General features: G+C 55.1%; 2 protein-coding genes and 1 non-coding gene across 9 annotated transcripts in view; 2 read left to right on the top strand and 1 right to left on the bottom strand.

The window, feature by feature from the left end:
- Window positions 1–1,398: 1,398 nt before the first annotated feature.
- On the top strand, window positions 1,399–12,958 carry C3H19orf38 (chromosome 3 C19orf38 homolog). Of its 4 annotated transcripts, none has more exons than XM_033854308.2 (8): window positions 1,399–1,919; window positions 2,596–2,696; window positions 3,780–4,088; window positions 6,279–6,371; window positions 7,333–7,360; window positions 8,098–8,141; window positions 9,346–9,380; window positions 12,320–12,958. In XM_033854308.2, the coding sequence occupies exons 2-8, from the start codon at window positions 2,666–2,668 to the stop codon at window positions 12,464–12,466; spliced, it is 687 nt and encodes a 228-aa protein (XP_033710199.1). In that variant the 5' UTR covers window positions 1,399–1,919; window positions 2,596–2,665; the 3' UTR covers window positions 12,467–12,958. The 4 variants fall into 4 exon arrangements, with proteins under 4 accessions (XP_033710199.1, XP_033710198.1, XP_033710196.1 ...); XM_033854307.2 differs by having other exon boundaries at window positions 3,758–4,088; XM_033854305.2 differs by having other exon boundaries at window positions 1,399–2,696; window positions 3,758–4,088.
- A 349-nt stretch (window positions 12,959–13,307) lies between these two features.
- The window catches only part of CARM1 (coactivator associated arginine methyltransferase 1), a 42,791-nt gene continuing 36,842 nt past the window's right edge, over window positions 13,308–19,256 (top strand). The window contains exon 1 of one of the 4 annotated variants that reach the window (XM_033854292.2): window positions 13,308–13,434. Coding sequence is in view for 2 of the 4 variants with exons in the window: in XM_033854291.2 (XP_033710182.1) it covers window positions 14,581–14,806 (226 nt within the window). In the remaining 2 variants the exon portion in view is untranslated. Of the gene's footprint in view, window positions 13,435–14,129; window positions 14,807–19,256 lie in introns of those variants that run through there. The other 3 variants (XM_033854291.2, XM_033854290.2, XM_033854293.2) reach the window with 3 other exon arrangements.
- On the bottom strand, window positions 18,637–18,709 carry TRNAE-UUC (transfer RNA glutamic acid (anticodon UUC)). The gene has a single exon. It is a non-coding gene; the product is annotated as a tRNA-Glu (tRNA).

The raw sequence follows: 19,256 nt of genomic DNA, 5'->3' as shown, positions 1-19,256 counted from the left end.
TCAGGAAGTCAGAGGCACTGAGAAGTAAATGCTAGGTGGGTAGGTGGGGATGGTTCATCTCACCTGGATGGAGTCGGAGAGATTCCCCAAGAAGGTGGCATTGAAGCTCAGGTTTGAAATAGAAGGGAGAAGAGGCAAGCAGAAAAGAACAGTGCTCTGAGGTCAAAGGCTCTCAGAGACTTCAAGAGGCAGAAGGGAGATGAGGGTGGGGTGGGTGAGAGAAGTAGCCAGAGAAGAGATGGGAGCCTTCGGCAGAGGCCACATCATACAGAGTCCCTCTTCCGTTTGTAATGTTGGCCTAGGATCTTAGCCTGGGGTTCTTATAACCATGGGGAGTTAGCAGACTGGCTTCTGGAGGTCAGGAATCCCCTGAAATTATAACCAAAAGATTACAAGACCATGTGCTGGGCAGACTCACTACTTGGACATTTTGAAGTAGTTGTGTTTGTTTGCCCCACCAGAGCTGTTCTCTACCATTCCCTGTACTGTTTCGCAGTGGGAGGCAGGGAGCTGATATCTACGCACCGGGTCAACTTGGCTTCCTTTTCCTCTTATTTCCAGTTGGGTTCAGCCCTGGTAGGATATCTGAGGGCCGAAGGAAAGGAAGGTCTAGGTATCTATTCCCTGGCTCCTACCCTGTTGGTCTGCATCTTTCCACCAAAGCTTGTAACTCCAGCTCTCTCCAAGTTCCAGAACTGTTTTCTCCCCAGCAACTTCAGCAACCCAACAACTGGCTGCTAACAGTTCCCTGACCCCAGGGAGTCACCATCCGTCATTGCTTTCCCTTCACCCTGCCCATGACTCCTCAGTCCTGTCTCTTAAGGGCATAATCTGTGTGTCAGCTGACCAATACAGGTATGTGTGGCTATTTCTGAATTCAAAATTCCAGGTTATAGGGACTTCCCTGGTGGCGCAGTGGTTAAGAATCCGCCTGCCAATGCAGGGGACACGGATTTGAGCCCTGGTCCAGGAAGATCCCACATGCTGCAGAGCAACTAAGCCTGTGCGCCTCAACTACTGAGCCTGCGCTCTAGAGCCCGCAAGCCACAACTACTGAGCCCGTGCTCTACAACTACTGACGCCCGTACGCTTAGAGCGCGTGCTCCGCAACAAGAGAAGCCACTGCAATGAGAAGCCCGCGCACCACAACGAAGAGTAGCCCCCGCTCGCCGCAACTAGAGAAAGCCCACGTGCAGCAGTGAAGACCCAATGCAGCCAAAAAAATAAATAATAAATTTTAAAAAAAAGAAGCTAGGAAAAGAAGAGCCAATTAAACACATGGTAACTGGAAGAAAGAACAAAATAATGAAATAGAAAACTGAAGACAGAGAAAACAACAAAGCCAAAAGTTGGTACTTGGAAAAGATTAATAAAACTGATTAACCCCTAGCAAAGCTAATCAAGAAAAAAAGAGAAAAAACACAAATATCTATCATCAGGGATGAAAGAGGAGACATCACTACAAACCCCACAGATATTAAAAGCCTAACAAGGGAGAGTGAACAGGCTTATAGCAATACGTTTGATAAGTTAGATGAAATGGACAAACATGAAAATACAAGCATGCTAGTTGGAATCAAAGAAAATTACAAGGTACTATGGCAGGCTTCAGCAAAGGCATTTTTCTAAGTCCAGAGGAATCTGGAAAGATTTCCTAAAAATGGCACTTAAACTGAGACCTGAAGCAGAAGTGGGATTTGACCAGGTCTATAGAATTGTGTTCCAGGCAGCGATGATGGAACACATGCAAAGGCCCTGAGGTTGAAATGAGCTTTGTGTATCCAAAGAAAAAAAGTCCACGCTAATGGCCCTTTTTCGTATTTGGCAACTACATGCTTACATCCTTCCTGGGTGTAAACCTCCAGGTGGACCTACCTGCTGGACTTGACCAGAAATGTTTGGAGACCAAAGCAAATCTGGTAAGACAGACCTTTGGAAGTTTCTGGGCTATCAACGGGAGGCAATTTATGCTGCAAACAATGTCATTTCCTCAGTTCTGCAGCTAGTGTTTCCTTCCACCTGGTTGGTGAAGCCCCTGAGGCTTTCCTCCCCTGTGGCCTCACACTGGGAACGCTCACACTACACTAGGCATTGCACTTCATGACATGAATTCTTTGGAGCTAGTGTCCACTACTCTTAGCCCCATTCTTCAGAGCAGCAAGCTGAGGCTTCCAAGAAGGACCTTGTCTTGCCTGAGGTCACAGAGGCCAAGCCCTAACCACCATGCCCTACCAACTTCCACCCCACATGTTTCAACTTCAGCACTGGTTGGGCCACATTTTGTGACTTGGGCCTGGGTTTCCCAAAAAACCTATGTTCCTTGTGCTTCCTCATGCCCAGGAGTTCTCAGGGGAAAAACAAAAAACAAAAAAAACCACGCACTGGACCATCTCATTCATTTTTCCCCTCCCATCTGCCGAACCTTGGCCCCTAAGGAACAGTGAGGTTCCAGGGTCTGATGTGCGTGCATGGAAGGGGTGGGGAGGGGAGAGAGTCCCTTTCAGCGCCCAAGTGTGTGTGTGCAACTTCCTGCCAATGAGGAAACACTCGGCTTAAATCAGCCCTGGTTCTTCTTTCCTTGCTCTGGCCTCACAGGAGGAGCTGGCAGTGAGCCGTGGGCCGCGCTGGTCTCAGCCAGATTTCCTGGCCAAACGCGCGAGGAGAGATGCCCTGGACCGTCCTGCTCTTTGCAGCCGGTGAGCCTGGTGCCCCTGTGCCACCCCTGCTCCGCTCCCTCCACCTCCCCAACCTTGCCTCTGCTGGGGGGTGGCAGGGAGGGTGTGTGTGTGCAGAAACCAGGTGCTGGAGAAGCTGAGCCCTGACCGATTTGCCCCAGAGCCTTGGAAATGCCCCAGGAGCACGGATTTCTCTTGTCCGGTCTCATTATCCCCACCCACATCAAGGGTACCAGAAATGCCAGCCCACCAGAGACAGCAGTGCCCACGCCCCATGACTCAGCCCTACTTGACCTCTGCAGGCTCCTACCTCCAGGGCTGGGGCAACAGGAGGATCTGCTGGGGGCTCAGAGGGTGGGGCGGGGAAGCTAGATAAGGGAAGGCTTGTGTCGACCTCACCTGAGCCAGGCACTCTGCCCGGGAGCCTGTGAGCAGCTGGGGAGACACTGGTCCCTCCTGCAGGAAGTCGTGCCCCCAAATCATATTCTTCACCACAGCCTGGAAAACAAGATAGAACCCCTCTGCCCTCCCCTTCTCCCCTCGGTCACCCTCCCTCCTGCCACCCAGGCTCCTTGAACACACCGCATCCCTTCCAGCCTGTGGCCTTTGCCCCAGACTGTCCCTCTGCCTGGAATGCTTGCCCCCAGTTCTTCCTGTGCCGTGTCTCCATGGAAGCCTTCTGTGGCTACCCTACCACCCTTGTCTCCCTGAGAAAGTCAGCCCCCACCCCTCCCCGGGGCAGGCATACCTTATCTGTCCGCATACCTTATCTGTCCCTCTATCTGTCTATCTCGTCTGCTGCTCTATCCCCAGCACCTAAACAGGGCCTGGCACGTAGTCAATTCTGTTGATCGAAGTAGTACGAGTATAATTGCGCTGCTGTAACATCCACGGCTATTATAATAAAATGACTCAAATGCAGCGATCTCTCACCATGTGCTGGGCACTCTACCCCTTCAACATCACAGTAGGGTAGGGAAGACTAGCCTCCGGTTGTACATGAAAGCCAAGGCCCAGATAGGGTGAGCCACTTGCCCAAGGCTACACAGCCAGGCTGGCCTCTGCTCTAACCACCCAGACAGCCTCCCCTATCTTGCTTCGCAGGCTCCTTGGCTATCCCGGCGCCATCCATCATGCTGGTGCCCCCACATCCCAGCAGCCAGAAGGACCCCATCCACATCGCATGCATGGCCCCCAGGGATTTCCCGGGGGCGAATTTCACACTGTATCAAGGGGAGGAGGTGGTGCAGCTCCTGCAGGCCCCCGTGGACCAGCTCGAGGTCATCTTCAACCTGAGTGGTGGCAGCAGGGAGGTTCCAGGGGGACCATTCCGCTGCCAGTATGGCGTGCTCGGCGAGCTCAGGCAGCCTCAACTGTCGAACCTCAGTGAGCCCATGCACGTCTCCTTCCCAGGTAAGGCCCTTCCATCATTCCTCACTGCCCCGGGCTCCATTTTCTCACCTCCGAGGCTTTGTAGGTGCTGTTCCCTCCACCTGGAAGTCATCACAGGACGAGCCACCTCTTGCAACTTGCCAGGACTTTCTCACTTTTCCTTGTTTAATCCTCACAGTCACCCCCATGCAATGGGTACAGCCATTCTCCCCATTTTCCAGATAAGGAAACTGAGGCACAAGAGATGAAGAGACTGGCCCAGGTCACCCAGCCAGCAGGTGGCAGAGCGTTAAACCTGGCATGCGTTCACCCTCCCTGAAATCCAGGCGTTAAACCTGCATGCTCTCCTGCACCCTCCCTTGAGCCCCTGCTATGTACCAGGCACTGTCCTTGGCACTGCAGGTTCAGCAGTGAATGAAACAAAGTCCCTGATGTCTCACAGTTGACATTCCGAGGGATGGGGACAAACAATAAATAAGGAGTTTGGCAAACATTCAGTCTGCCAACAGGGGACAAGGAAAGTGGCAGGGATGAAATATAGCCCTGGCAGTGAAAGCGCCAAGTCCTAACCACTGGACTGCCAGGGAATTCCCAAGGGTGTCATTTTTTTTTTTTTGTGGTACGCGGGCCTCTCACTGTTGTGGCCTCTCCCGCTGCGGAGCACAGGCTCCGGACGCGCAGGCCCAGCGGCCATGGCTCACGGGCCCAGCCGCTCCGCGGCATGTGGGATCTTCCCGGACCGGGGCACGAACCCGTGTTCCCTGCATCGGCAGGCGGACTCTCAACCACTGCGCCACCAGGGAAGCCCCCCAAGGGTGTCATTTTAAATAGAGAGGAGAGTGGCCAAGGAAGGTCTCTCTGAGGAGGAAACGTTTGAGCAAAGACCTGAAGGATGAAGAGTCAGCCACGTGAGTGTCGGGGGCAGGAGTGTTCCAGGCAGAGGAAGCAGGCTGTGCAAAGGCCCTGGGACTGGAGCGTGCCTGGTGTGTTTGAGAGACATAGAGGCGCCCCATACGGCTGAAGCATAATGAGCAAGGGGGAAAGGTGGGGGAGATGAGGGCAGGGGGGAGGCGACGAGGACTGTGCAGGGTTTTGTGGCTGCAGCAAGGGCTCTGGCTTTTCGTCTGAGACAGAAGCCCTGGGAAGGCTGATGTCTTCCTCTGGTCTTTCCAGGAGAGGGGGCTGGGCCTGGGCTCTGGATCAAGGAGCCGGAGGGAAGGAGGAGCCTCTGGGTGGAGTCTCTGCTTCACCATCAGTCAGAATTTTCCTGCTGCAAAGAGAACTTTGTTGCCAGCAGAGGCCCACCGGCTGTGATGACAGAACAGTCTCTGTGTCCTTCCCCGGCCTCAAGTTCCACAATCAAAGGCCCCCTTCTCTCACCTTGGTCCTGTGGTCTCAGAGTGGGGAAGTGACACCCCTCCTGCCCCAGGTGAATGAATGGACAAGGGCTAACACTGAGAACACTAAGTGTGTGCCTCTCCTCCCCTCTGGGCTAGTTCCTGACCTCCACTGGGATCAGGGCATCTCCTGCTGGCTTCCCTCTCTCTCCAGGGAGGGGCAGCCGAATCTTCTGCAGAGACATTAACTGGAGCTGGGGCTTCATGCTTTTGTGGCTGACCTCTACGTGGGCCTCAGGGTCCACCATGTGGCTGGGGGTGGATGTTGTCTGACTCACTATTACCCAGCCAGCAGGACTCTTCAGGCCACAAGTAACTGAAAACTTGACTCAAATTGGCTTCAGCGACAAAGGGGATTTGTTGGTTCACTGAACAGCACTGACTTCAGGCATGGCTGGATCCAGGTGCTCACTGATGTCAGGAATCATGTGCCACTTCTCAGCTCCGCTTTCTTCTGTGTCTTATTCTCAGGCAGGCCCTCCCTCTCAGGGTGTCAAAATTGTACCTTGGAGCCCCAGGTGTACATCCTACCAGCTTTGTAACGCTGGCCTGAGGAGTAAACCTCTCTTCCCAGTGGTCTAGCCAAAGTCCAGAAATTACTTTCATTGGCTCAGCTTGGGCAACATACCCCTCCCTGAACCAATCAGGTTGGCCAGGGGGAGGGAATATGCTAATTGGCCAGAAACAGGTTTGCTAGATCCCCAGGGTCTAGCAACACCCAAACCAAATGGAGGAATGACAGGAGTCCCACCTTCTCCCTGCAACCCCACAGTTCCATGACCTGCCCAATCTCTCTTTTCCCATCTTCCTCTAGTGCCCACCTGGATCCTGGCACTCTCCTTGAGCCTGGCTGGAGCCTTCCTCCTCCTTGCTGGGCTGGTGACCACTGCGTTGGTCGTCAGGAAAGGTAACGGCAGGCAGAGAAAGCATGGCCCACCAGAACTTGTGTATGCACTCCCACTCATACCCATTTTTAGGAGCACGGTTGGGAGTCCTTACTACAAAGGTTTAGCAGTGAAGAACCTTCCAGAATTTCAGTGATGGTGGTGGGCAAGGGCAATTTATATATGTATATATACATGTATATGTGTATATATATATATATATATATATTGTTGTAAAATATACATGGCATAAAATTTACCATTTTAACCCTTTTTAAAAAATTATTATTTTTTTGGCCACGCTGCGCAGCTCGTGGGATCTTAGTTCCCTGACCAGGCATCAAACCCGGGCCCTGGCAGTGAAAGTGGATCGCCTGGGAATTCCTTTTTTTAAAAAAATTATTTTTAAATTTTTAATTTTTTTCATTTTAACCCTTTTTAAGTGTCCAGTTCAGCACCATTAAGTATATTCACTTGGTTGTACAACCGTCGCCACCATCCATCTCCAGAACTCTTTCATCTTCCCAAACTGTAACTGTCCCCTTTAAACACCGACTCCCCGTTCCCCCTTCCCACAGCCCCTGGCACCACTGAACTCAGTCTTTAAAAACAAAATTAAGCGGGAATCCCCTGGTGGTCCAGCGGTTTGGACTCTGTGCTTTCACTGCAGGGGCCATGGGTTCTATCACTGCTCGGGGAACTAAGACCCTGCAAGCCACATGGCGTGGACTTAAAAAAACAACAACAAAAAACCCAACAATGTTACATGCTCATACCTTGTTTGAAGTTTTTACCAACCTACATTGATCATGAAATTGGGGGGAAAAAAGTGTCTTCAGTAGCTCCCCTGTTGAGTGGGAAATTTGCCAGCGAAGAAGGAAAGGCTGGGCTACAAATGTATGTGGGCCTTTTGGTTTCTTGGCTTTTTGCAACCAGGATGCAACCAGGACCAAAATCTAACAAACGCTTTTTTTTCTCTCCCAGTTAAAGTAAAAAACTTGCAGAAGAAACGGTGAGACCATCCCTGGAGACCCTCAGAGGGTGGTTTTGGGGAAAGAAAACTTAGTCCCAAGGCAGGAGTTCCTGATGGCCATTAAAGACTCTGATAGCTGGCCGGGTTCTGGGGAAAGAAGGGTCCTTCCAGGGCTCCACCCCAAACAGCGTCTTCTGGTGGGAGGCTGGCTTAATAGAAACAGGTGCTATTCAGGAAGCGCCTACGGTGTGCCCAGCATTGTGCTGCGGGACTCTGGACCCTGAGCTCACGTGATCCTTGTGGCAGCGCTGGAAGCAGGCACTAGGAATGGCCCCATTTTACAGATGAGGAAGCTGAGGCTTCCTCGCATCCCTTTACGGCCATTTGCCAAAATTTGCTAAGTAATCATTCTAGAAATCCACAATTGTGGGAGAGGCGAGTGGCGCCCCCTGGGGTTGTGCAGCACCCAACTTGTAGCCTGTAGACAGTGGCCCTGGTTCCTGGGCATCAGAATCTACTGGCTCCAGCCTCGGTTTCTCCCCTCTGAGAGAGGGGTGGACACCGTGCTGCCTAGTGGCAGAGAACTAGCAGTAGCCCCGGTGATGGAATCCTGACTTCACCTGGCTGTGGGGCTCCTGCGAGAGAATTTCCATCTGAGGGGATTCAGGGAGGATGCGGAGGTGGGGTGGGGAGGAAGGGCCAAGTTTGACCAGGGCTACCTGGAACGAGCCTCCTGCCTGAGACAAGTCATCACTTTCTCCCGAAACCCTCTGCAGGGAGCGAGAATCCTGCTGGGCCCAGGTTAACTTCGCCACCACAGGTCTGTGCCTCCCTGTTCCCGTCCCTCACCGGGGTAGGGTCACTGCCTCAAAATGCCATCGGGTCTCACTACTCGCTACTGAGCCCCTTCTATAGCTGCTCACTTCCCTTAGAGTTGAGAACACACGCTCCCCTCTTTCTCCCCCATCCCCTGCCGTTTCCCAACCAGGTTCACCTTTTTTTTTTTGGTGTGAACATCTTTCACCTCTTACCTCTCCTTGCCCCATCCTCATGCCTTTCACTCATTCTGCCCTCTGCCTAGAATACTTTTCCTCCCTGTGGTCTGTCTAAAGGTCGCCTCCTTCGGGAAGCCTTCCCTGACTTCCTAGGCAGGATCTACTCTTTCTACTTACATGCCCCCAGAGCCCTGTCGTTCTTCTTACCCCCTCAGTAGAAACACAATTAAGTAATCATTGCGTGCTTGGGTGTGTGACACTCGCCTCCACCACTGGACCATCAGCTCCAAGGGGGTGGGGAACTGCATCTGTCTTGTCCACCATCAGGGCACCCGGCTTTCACAGTGCCTGGCACCGTCCTTAAATGGAGCCCCACTTGTGGTCCAGAATGTGCTGTTCTGCTGGGGGGGGGGAGAGGGACCCAGCCTGTGAAGTGCGATGCCCAGGAAGGGGCTCCAAGCAGAGAAAACTCCATTCTCTGTACTTCTTTCACTGTCTCACGTATTTATTGAGCACCCCGACTATGTGCTAAGGTCTGGGGTCTCCCAAGGTAACCAAGACAGAGGTGGTTTCTGTCCACAAGCCCATACTCCGGTGGGGAAACAGCCCATGGCGGGCCGGACCCTGTCTGGGCTAGGAAGCTAGTCCCCAGAGGAAGTGGTGTTGAATCAGAGACCTATAGGGGGGAGCAGGGAGTAGCTGGGTGAAGAGCGGGCAACCCAGGGTGGGGGAGGAGCTGAGAGGTGTTCTGGAAAGTGGAAGTGAGACAAGGCACCATTTTCCCAGAGGTCAGCCAGAGGTCCCTGAGGGAGGGTTCTGAGCAGTGGAGGGACACAGTTCAGTTTGTAGCTGTGCACAGTGCACCCTGTAGAATGGGCTGGAAGGGGGCAAAGAGGATGAGGGGTGATGGACCTTACGCCCTTCCTCATGGTTGACTTGGGGCCTGTGGGCTTGCGGGGAGGGCCTGGGGAGGGCGGTGAGCAGGAAATCTGAACCGGCCCCCATCCTGGTCTTCTCTTTCTGTTGCAGACATGTCCTTCGATAACTCCCTGTTCACCATCTCCGTAAGTCGTCCTGTTTCTCGGTCCCGATTTTCTACTGACTGTCATGACCGTGGGAGGTTTGGGGCTACCACCAGGCTGGGTTGACCTGTTTGTCTCTGAGCTTCTGGGGTCTGGGAAAAGCCCAGAATCACTGAGCAGGGATTGTTTGTGAGCTGAGAGTTGGCACTGGAAAATGCCAGGGGATTGGAGGTAGGCATGTTGTCCAGGCCTTCGTGGGGCAGTGGGCGGGCCCCTGGTTGTCAGCACTGCCTTTGCACTCAGAATGGTGACAAGGGACTCAGGGTGACCTGGTGGCTTCTTTGGGGTCATGGAGCCTTGTGACAATCTGGTGCACACTGTGGTTCGCTCCTGGTATAAAGAAAAGCCTACTTTTGTGTTCAGTTTCGGGAACTTCAGCTTAGCTGTCCCAGACATGCGTCTCCCTTTCGAGGGGGAGGGTCTCAACCCTCATTCCCATCCCCACTCCCCACCCCCTGCTTAGCAAGGGGTGTTGCTCCGCCAGATCACACAGTGTCCTGGCTGGGATTTGCACCCAGGTCTATGGGACTCTTCTACACAGCTGCATCTTGTGATGGCCTTGGGGTACTTATTATTATTAGTTTACTAAATTAGAGATATCCGACCCCTGGACACGATGGATCAAGAAAATGTCCAGCTAGGGGAATTCCCTGGTGGTCCAGTGGTTGGGACTCCACACTTGCACTGCAGGGGGCCCAGGTTTGATCCCTGGTGCGGCATGGCCCGGCCAAAAAAACAAAAAGAAAAGAAAATGTGCAGCTAGCTCTTCTCCATGCAGAGAGGGGTACAGGTCTGGGGTGCAGGTGGTCCCCCTTGAGGCGGCCTCAGAAGTTCCATCTGTGTAAGTGGACGCTTTGGGACTTCAGTCAGGGAGCCTGGGGTGGAGTCAGTCTGCTCGGGGCACCATGGTGGGGAGGGGGGTGGGGGGAGGTTTGGATGGGTTCAACATAGCCTTCCTGGGCATCTGGACAAGAACAAGATGAGGCCCTTCATCCCTCAGAGCTTCTTAATTCTACAGGGGGAGACAGACAATGCCATGTGGGGTAGGAGTGACCAGGAAGCTCACTTAGGTGGGAGATCCGGGAGGTCTCTGGGATTAGCGACAAGCAGGAGGTAGCTGCGGAGGATTGATCCAGGCTCAGGACACGTTCTTGGCACGGCCCAGTAGGGGTGCAGCGGAGTGAGGAGTAGAGAGGGGCGCCGCGCGGAACTTTGACTTTGACCCCAAGTGAAGGGTGTGCCATGAAAGGTTCAGGGCAGAGGTGGGACTTGACGTGATCTATGTGCTCACGGGCGCCCTCTGGCGGCTTCGTGAAGGATAGACTGTGGGGGACCGTGGACGGACGGGAGCTGGGGGACCCGGCAATGGTTCAGGCGCCAGACGTGGCGGGTAGTTTGGGCCAGTGTGTTGGCAGCGGAGGTGGAAGAAGCGAACAGATGCAGGTCAGGTAGATTCAGGGGATGGGAAACACGGCACTGATTTTGGAGTGGATGAGTGGGCCGAGGGAGAAGGAGGCGTGGCGGAGTTCCGGAGAGACAAGAGACAGGTCACCTCACTCAGTGCTGCCACAGAGCAGATGGAGACTGGACCCCAGTCACTGGTATACAGATGGTGGGAAGGAAGGGGCTTGGCACCGGCCTGTTCAGCCCTCTGAGATCGCAGCTCAGGGAACAAATCCTGAGCTGTTAAGAAAAGCCTGGCAGGCGGGGCAAGTTCTGAAACCTTCTGTGAGAAGTCACACCGCTCAAGGCACTAGCCTGGTGATTACTGCCTCCCCCGTCCCCCCCCGCACCCTTTTTTTTTTTTTTTTTTTTTTTAAGGCATTTAAAATGAAACGGTGGAAAACAGAGAAAAGGAAGGAGAAAAATAACTTATTTCCGTCCTGGTGACATTAAAAATATATTTTTTTTAGTTAAATTTTTTTTTGACTATGAAATACATCCAAATGTAAAAATTATATACATAGTAAAATTCTCTTCTCTTTCTTAATCCCTCTCCACCCACTGGTCTCCCCCTCTGCACACAGATGTACAGGTAAATCACCATTAGGAGCTTCCTGCACATACAAGCAAAGGCAAAAATAGCAAGTCTATATCCTCACTCTTTTTAACACAAATGACAGCATGCTAGCCACACTGTTATGAACGATGCTTCTTTTCCTTAACAGTAAATTCTAGTGATCTTTGCTAGTTTTTAAAAAGAATCATTGTAAAATAGACATAAAATTTACCATTTTAGTCATTTTTCAGTGTACAGTTCTGTGGCATTAAGTGTATTCATATTGTTGTACAACCGTCACCACCATCATCCCCAGAACATTATCTTGCAAAACAAATCCTGTCCCGGGACTTCCCTGGCAGTCCAGTGGTTAAGACTCAGCACTTTCACTGCAGTGGCCTGGGTTCAGTCCCTGGTTGGGGAACTAAGATTCCACAAGCCGCATGGTGTGGCCAGAAAAAATAAAACTCTGTCCCTATTAAACACCAACTCCCTGTTTCACCCCCACTGCAGGCCCTGGCACCCACCATTCTACTTTCTGTTGCTTTGATGGATTTGCCTATTCCGGATTTTACAAAGAAATTATGCCATACAGTGTTCATATTTATGAGTCGTAGCCACCCCCGGGGGGGGGGTGTTGGCATTCTCCCCCATTGTACAAAAGGGGAAACTGAGGCACAAAGGGGGCCATCACACCTCATCAGGGAGAGGGGGAGCTGCGATTCGATCCCAGGCTGTCTGGTTCCCTATTCAGCAGAGAGGAAGGCAGGACAGACAGCAGGATCAGGGCGCTGAAGCTGTGTGTGTGTGGGGTGAGGTGAGACCCAATGGACTGGGGGAGTCTCGGGCTCAGAACATGGGGCAACCCGAGATCCTGAAACCCCAAATCACCCGGTTCTCTATTTTTCCTCCACGGACAAAGAAAATGACTTCAGAAGAAGACGCAGCCACCCAGGATGCTCCCTCAGGCTCTGCTGCGACACCTGGCAACTCTGGGACCCGGAAGAGGCCCACCTCCACGTCATCCTCACCTGAGCCCCCAGAATTCAGCACATTCCGGGCCTGCTAGGGGAGCCCTTCCCTCTGTCTGCGTGCCCTCCGTTCAGCCCTCCCCCTTGAGCTGGCTGGGCTTTGCAGGGTCTCAGTTCCCTCCAGAACTTCTCGCTGCTGCTTCCTCAGGGCAGTGAACAGAGGAAATGAAGGGGACCCCCTGGCCTTGGACCTTCCTTGCAGAGGAGCAGGAGTGGGAGAGGGGATGCAAGCATCTGCCTGGAGGCTGGACAGAAAGCAGGAAGCCTCTCTGGATTGCCAGCTTTTCAGACCACCACGGAAGGAGCTGTTAGGATCCCTCAGCCAGGCCATTATGAAGTCTGAGCTCTCCACACACCCCTCCGCTTTCCTTCGTCCCATGCATAACATGGTGTGGACACCATGCACACTGTCCCATGCAAAAACCCAATTACACCTGACTTGGGTTTTTGGAGCATAGGGTACCTGGGGGTTATATTCTATGTGCCCTGCTGGCATGCCTAAGTTATTAATTATAATGCTTGGAGCTGTTCCCAAGGCCTCTGTGGAGTGTAATCCTTCAAGCCCAGGACCTCTGGGGTCCAATCACTGATTGCAGGGTGGGGGGGGAGGGGGGCAGTACCCCTCAACTGCATGCAGTCAGGGTGGTGTATTGGGAGGCCCATGGGGGTGTAGGGAGGGGGCAGTGCCATGTGGGGTCTCTGCTAAAGTCCTTGCATTGGTGAATACAGGAGGTGGAATGATGGAATGCTTGAGGAGAATGAGTAGTAAATGAGCAGGTCCAGGGACTTCCCCGCCGGATTAGTGGTTAAGACTCCTCCTTCCCAATGCAGGCGGCACGTGTTAGATCCCTGGTCGAGAAACTAAGATCCCGCAAGCGGCACGGTGGGGCCTTAAAAAAAAAAAAAGCAGGTACCGGGAAGAGTGGCAGCTGGAGATAGCGGGCGGCAGCAAGCACCTTTGGAAGCCACCAAAGAGGAGGAGAATGGGGGCCTTGGAGCAGTGGAGGTGGGACTTGGAGGGAAGATGGGTGTGTGTATCTGTGTATTGAAAGGGGCACTAGGCCCTAATCTGCTGGATTCACTGGTCAGCCATCACTGCGGGAAGGGTGAGTGAGTTGGGGTGGGGGGGAAGGGGCTAAAAGAGAGGTCTAAGAATTTTTTTGTGGGGGCAAAGACAGTGAAGGGCCAAGGATGGAGGAGGAGGGCACTGGGGGAAGCGGCTGGAGATGATGGGGAAGAGAGAAGGAGAGGTTGAGTGCTCCGAGAGGGGGCAAATGTGGCGTGCAGAGGCCAAGTCCATGCTCAAACTGCTTTCCCAGAGGGCGCGCTGGGGGTGGAGCCACAGGCTGGGGCGTGTCCCTACGTCCTGTCCCCGCCCCTCACTCCGGCCCTCCCCAAGAACCCAGAGATTCACAAAGCGAGACCAGTGGTGGGGTGGGGAGCAGGACCGGTATAGGGGCGGGGCCTCTTCGCAGCTGGACCCCGCCCCTCAGTGAGCCGCCGTACAAAGCCGGGCGGGACCAGGGGAAGAGCACACCCTCAGGGGCGTGTTAGAGACTGTCGGGTGTCAGGCCCGCCGCCACCGTTCCCCTGGCTGGGGGAGCCACCTCACACAGCACGGCCGCTTGCGCGGGGCGGGGCTCCAGCGTGTGTCCGCACGGCCGAGCACCGCCCTTTGACGCGCGCTCCGAGCTGGGCAGCCGCACCGCCTTACAAAGCGCGGCCATTCGGGCCGCGCCGGGCTGGAGGCGGGGCCCAGCCCTAGGGGCGTGTCCGCGCGGCCGAGCACCACTTCTGACGTACGCTCCCGCCCTCGCTGTTCCTGCCAAGGAGTCACCTCACAAAGCTGCGACCGCTAGCGCGGGGCGGGGCGGGGCGAGGCGGGGCCGGCCCGGCCCCGCCCCCCAGCGTGCTTCCTCCCAGAGCCCAGGGCCGCCGGCAGGGGGCGCTGCGTCACGGGGCTGGACCGCAGCGGCGGTGGCGGCGAGGCGGCGCGTGGCCATCAGGCGGCGCTACCTGGCTCGGCCTCGGCCTCGGCCTGTGCGGCGGCGGCGGCGGCGGCGGCGGCGGCGGTGGCAGCGGCGGCGGCCTGGGCCCGGGCGCGGCGGCGGCGGCGGCGGCGGCGGCGGCGGGGCCTGGAGCCGGATCTAAGATGGCAGGAACGGCGGCGGCGGCGGCGGCGGGGCCGGGCGTGGGCGGCGCAGGGGCGGCCGGCCCGGGTGTCACGGGGCCCTGCGGGGCAGTGTCCGTGTTCCCCGGCGCCCGCCTCCTCACCATCGGCGACGCGAACGGCGAGATCCAGCGGCACGCGGAGCAGCAGGCGCTGCGCCTCGAGGTGCGCGCCGGCCCGGACGCGGCGGGCATCGCCCTCTACAGCCGTGAGTGCGGGGCCCCAGGGCCGGGCCGAGGGCCGGGCTGCGCGCGGGGGCTGCGCACGAGGCCAGACGGGCGGGGGGCCCGGGGTGGACCGGACGCAGCCGCGGTGAGGGGACCGGGGTCCCGAGGGTGAGGGGCCCTGATCCTTGGGGGCCTGGTATGGGCTCCGTGGGGCCGGGCCGAGGGAGCTGGATGTGAGGGGCCCCCGAGTGAGGGGTGTGGAGGAACGGTGTCAAAGAGGCAGAAAGAGAAAAGAGGGCGTGAGTGGTGGCCAGAGGTGAGGTGCCCCGAGCGGGAAATGGGGGAGTAGTGAGGGCCCTGAGATTGGGAGGGGGTGGGCAGGAAGTGGGGGGCCGAGAGTGCAAAGTAAGAATTCGGAGGAAGCCGGGGGTGGGGGGGGCTGGGTGGGAGGGGAGGGGGCCTGGGCGTGGGAGAGGTGGGAGTCTGTGGGCGGGTGTGGCCGCTCTAGCGGGGAGGAGGGAGGAGTGTGGGCAGCCTCTGGCTATATCAGGGGACCCTATGGACTGCCAAGGACGGTTGGAAAGTGGTGCCCAGTCTGGAGGGACCTGGAGCACCCTGTGCCACTCATCTGGAGGGCTTGGCGTTCCGGACCCCCGAGTGGGAAACTTCTAGATCTGGGGAGAGGGGTCCTGCGAGGGTGGTGCGAGCTTCTGTGTGTGCGCCTCGTGGAAACGTGGACGGGGAGGGCCCTTATCTGGATGCCCAGCTCCGAAGTAAGAGGTAACACGGACTCCTCCCTGGCCACGGACCTCCGATCTTCCTTTCTGGGGATGTGAGAAGCTGGTTACATTTTCTGAAGCTAGTTTCAAAACTGACATTAAGGTGGGAAAAAAAAAAATCACAAATGTGTTTGCCAAGGACCTCGCGTCTTTGTAGTTCATCCTTTTTCTTTCTCTTGTTACTCTTTCTTATCAGTTCTCTCTGGTCACGATTCCTCCTTCACATTTAAAAATTAATTAATTAATTGTTGGCAGTGTTGGGTCTTCATTGCTACGCGTGGGGTTTCTCTAGTTGTGGTGAGCGGGGGCTACTCTTAGTTTCGGTGCGCGGGCTTCTCATTGTGGTGGCTTCTCTTGTTGCAGAGTGCTGGGCTCTAGGCGCGCGGGCTTCAGTAGTTGTGGCACGTGGGCTCAGCAGTTGTGGCTCGCCGACTCTAGAGCACAGGCTCAGTAGTTGTAGCGCATGGGCTTAGTTGCTCCTCGGCATGTGGGATCTTCCCAGACCAGGGATCGAACCCGTGTCCCTCGCGTTGGCAGGCAGATTCTTAACCACTGCCCCACCAGGGAAGTACCTCCTCCTTCACATTTTGTTATTCTGTTACACTCAGCTTGGTCTCTCCGGGTTTCTTGCACTGATGCTCTGTGGAGTCACTGAGGGGGCCTCTACTGGCTTTGGCCTGTGTGAGTTTTTTGCCACTTCGGGAACGGGGATTTTCTGAAGGGAAGTGTGTGGAGCAGTTGGTTCCCACACAGGATTCTCTCCACACCTCTACTTGGAAAACCCAAAATAAAGGAGCTGTGCGTCTGTCCCCAGCGTCGCACCTCTTTTTGCTGGGGCAGAGCTGGGTCTTCTTGGATCAGATGAGGAGAAAGAAGGGTATCCTCGGTGGGCATCGGAGCTCAGGAAAGACACTTAAGCTCAGCAGGATCCCCCAGATCACAAGCATGGCCATTCATTCAACTCGCATTAATGGGATACAGAACAAAGAAGGGCAGTGTTTCTCAAACTAGGGTTCCAGGGCTGATCCGCAAAGGAGTTCCAGGGGAGGTGGTTTATCTTTGGTAAATAAACTTGATTTTAGAACAGTTTTAGATTGATAGAATTACTAGGAAGATAATACAGAGCGTTCTCATGTACTCTATACATAGTCTCTCTTTACATGTTTCTCCAGGAGAGTTTTTACTTCTGTGTTTTTGTTTTGTGGATCTACTTGGAATTGTTGCTAGTTACAAAGGGAACACTTCCCTTTTTAGAGGTCATTTATAACTGAAGCGATCGTCAAGAGGAGAAAGTCCATGTTTCTCAAACTGAGAGCCTCAGTCTGAAATTATTTCAGACCCCTGATGATAAAGTCTCAGAGGTCTGAAATAATTTTTTCCTCTTTAGGCTCAAGTAACATTAGTGTGAGGTATGAGTGTGAAAGTATGGGTTCTGGAGTTGGCCACAGCTGGTTGTATTCGTTTTCCAGGGTTGCCGTAACAAACTTGGTGGCTTAAACCAACGGGAATGTATTCTCTCATAGCTCACGGGCAGAAGTCCAAAATCAAGGTGTCGGCTGGGCCACACTAGCTCCACAGGCTCTAGAGGAGGATCCTTTCTTGCCTCTTCCAGCTTCCAGTGACTCCAGGCGTTGGTTGGCTGGAGGCCACAGAAATCCAGTCTCTGCCTCTGTCTTCACATGGCTGTTCCCCTGTGTCTCTGTGCCTTTTCCTGTAAGGTCACCTGTTGCTGGATTTAGGGCCCACCCTAAATCCAGGATTATCTTAGATCCTTAATTATGTCTGTAAAGACCCTTTTTCTAAGTAAAGTCATATCCATAGGTTCCGGGGGTTAGGGCTTGGACATATTTTGGGGGGCATCCACTACGTGGGCTAGACTGGTGCCCTGAGGGTAGTTGTGGGTCTCTGTGCCTCAGTTTCCTCGACGGTAGAATGGAGGTGATGACAGGACTGTGGCACAGCGTGTTTGCTCTATGAACGAACACTTCTTCTTTGGAAGCAGCACCTGCTCCGGTAAAGGCCTGGTGATGGCCTCAGAGTTGGTCGGGTTACTGCTCAGGGCGGGGCAGCCCTGGTTCCTGAGCCAGCTCCGCCTGGGGAGCACGGGCCTCCAGGGAAGAACTTCTCAGAAGTCTGCGGGGGGAGTGCAAAGTCCTGGATCAGAGATCAGGCCCGGCCTGCTGGGTGTGGAGGGCTGGCTGACGGTCCCTGGAAAAAGGCAGAGATGGTCCAGCCACTGGGGGGACTTAGGGGTGAACCACGCTGCTGCTGGGAGCTTTAGGCTTTCTCTCGGGATGAACTTCGTCCCTGGCTTCAGCATTTCCCAACCTGGACCCTTCTGGGACCCGAATGCTTTGGCCAGGTGAGAAGGCTTCAGGAACCCTGTTGTGCTCACCTGTCCCTCGTGAGGCGAGGTCTTGCGAGCCACTGGTGATTCCAGATCCCGGGCATTCGCCTCTGTGGGTGGAGCTGGGGTGGGGGCGGGTGGGCGGTCGACCGAGACATCCGCCCGAACCTCCCAGTGTCTCACATCTGGGAGCTGAGGGTCCTGAACGTGGAGTGTGACTGGTGTGAGTCACCAACTACGCGGCCTTGAACTAGCCATTTCACCTGTAGCAGCCCTGTAGCGACACCTGTACACGTCTTCCGTTTCCTCACCTGCGATGGGAATAGTGCCACTGGGGTCCCGGGCATGTGGGGGAGGTGCAGCACGGGGTTGTGGAGCAGGGTGTCCGGCGGTGAAGGGTAGATCTGTCTATAGATGTTATCAGTCGTGGTGCTACTGGCGTGGAATGGTGAAGAGCTGGCTTTTCTAGGAGGGAGTCCCTTATGCTGTGGGGCTGCCCAGCTGCCTTGCACCCCCAGCAGATGGGAGGGGGGCCCCTGGGCTGCCACCTCTGTCTCAGGCAGCAGGACTGGGAGATGGGTGTGGGTAGCAGGACAGCCAGCCCCTTTCCTTGACGTTTGCCCCCTCCCTGTGGGAAAGAGGACAGCTGAGGAAGATCCTGTCCCAGTCACCCTGCAGTGAATGGTGACCCCCCCCACCCCTTCTTTTTTTTTTTTTTTTGGCCTCGTGGCTTGCAGGATCTTAGTTCCCTGACCAGGGTTCGAACCTGGGCCCCCGGCAGTGAAAGTGCAGAGTCCTAACCTCTGGACCACCAGGGAATTCCCTCCCCACCCCTTCTTGCCAGTTGATGTCAACCTGGCCCGCGTCCATGAGATTGGCTAAATGGCAACTACCGAAACTGGGCCGTTTTCCTTGGGCAGAGTTGCTGGCTTCCCGGGCCTTGAGGAAGCTTTGGCACAGGCTCTGGAGCCCTTGGACATGGGCTGCCATCCCCTTGGAGGGAGGCAGCTCCTCGGAAAGCCCATCGTGGGGCGGTGGGGCGGCGAGCAGAACAGACTCTCAGTTCCTCAGCCCCGTGGCGGCCTTTCTGGAGCTGACTGTGCTGCTTTTCTCTTTCAGTCCTCTGACCTGTCCCCGCTGCATTGGCTAGGAAGGGATGTACGGCAGGGCTGGCTCTGAAGGGCTAAATTTCAGTTCGTGGGGGACGTGCCAGGGGTGGAAACCCCAGAGAAAAACCCTCTGTAAAAGCAAGGTGAAGCATGACCTGCTGTTCTGGAATCAGGACCCTGTGACTTCCTTCAGTCACCCTCCTGGTAGCCCACACCCCCGGTAGCTGCGGCAGGGGGGTGGTAGTGAGAGGGTTTG

This window comes from Tursiops truncatus, chromosome 3 (genome assembly GCF_011762595.2).
Source record: "Tursiops truncatus isolate mTurTru1 chromosome 3, mTurTru1.mat.Y, whole genome shotgun sequence".
Taxonomy (NCBI): Eukaryota; Metazoa; Chordata; class Mammalia; order Artiodactyla; family Delphinidae; genus Tursiops; species Tursiops truncatus.
Note: the sequence above shows the minus strand (reverse complement) of the source record. Positions and strands in the feature narration are given on the sequence as shown.

Coding starts and splice junctions, on each gene's coding strand:
- C3H19orf38 (XM_033854305.2), top strand. CDS start 2,469: ATGGAAGGGGTGGGGAGGGGAGAGAGTCCCTTTCAGCGCCCAAGTGTG. Junction 2,697..3,757: donor CGTCCTGCTCTTTGCAGCCG/GTGAGCCTGGTG, acceptor CCACCCAGACAG/CCTCCCCTATCTTGCTTCGC. Junction 4,089..6,278: donor CATGCACGTCTCCTTCCCAG/GTAAGGCCCTTC, acceptor ATCTTCCTCTAG/TGCCCACCTGGATCCTGGCA.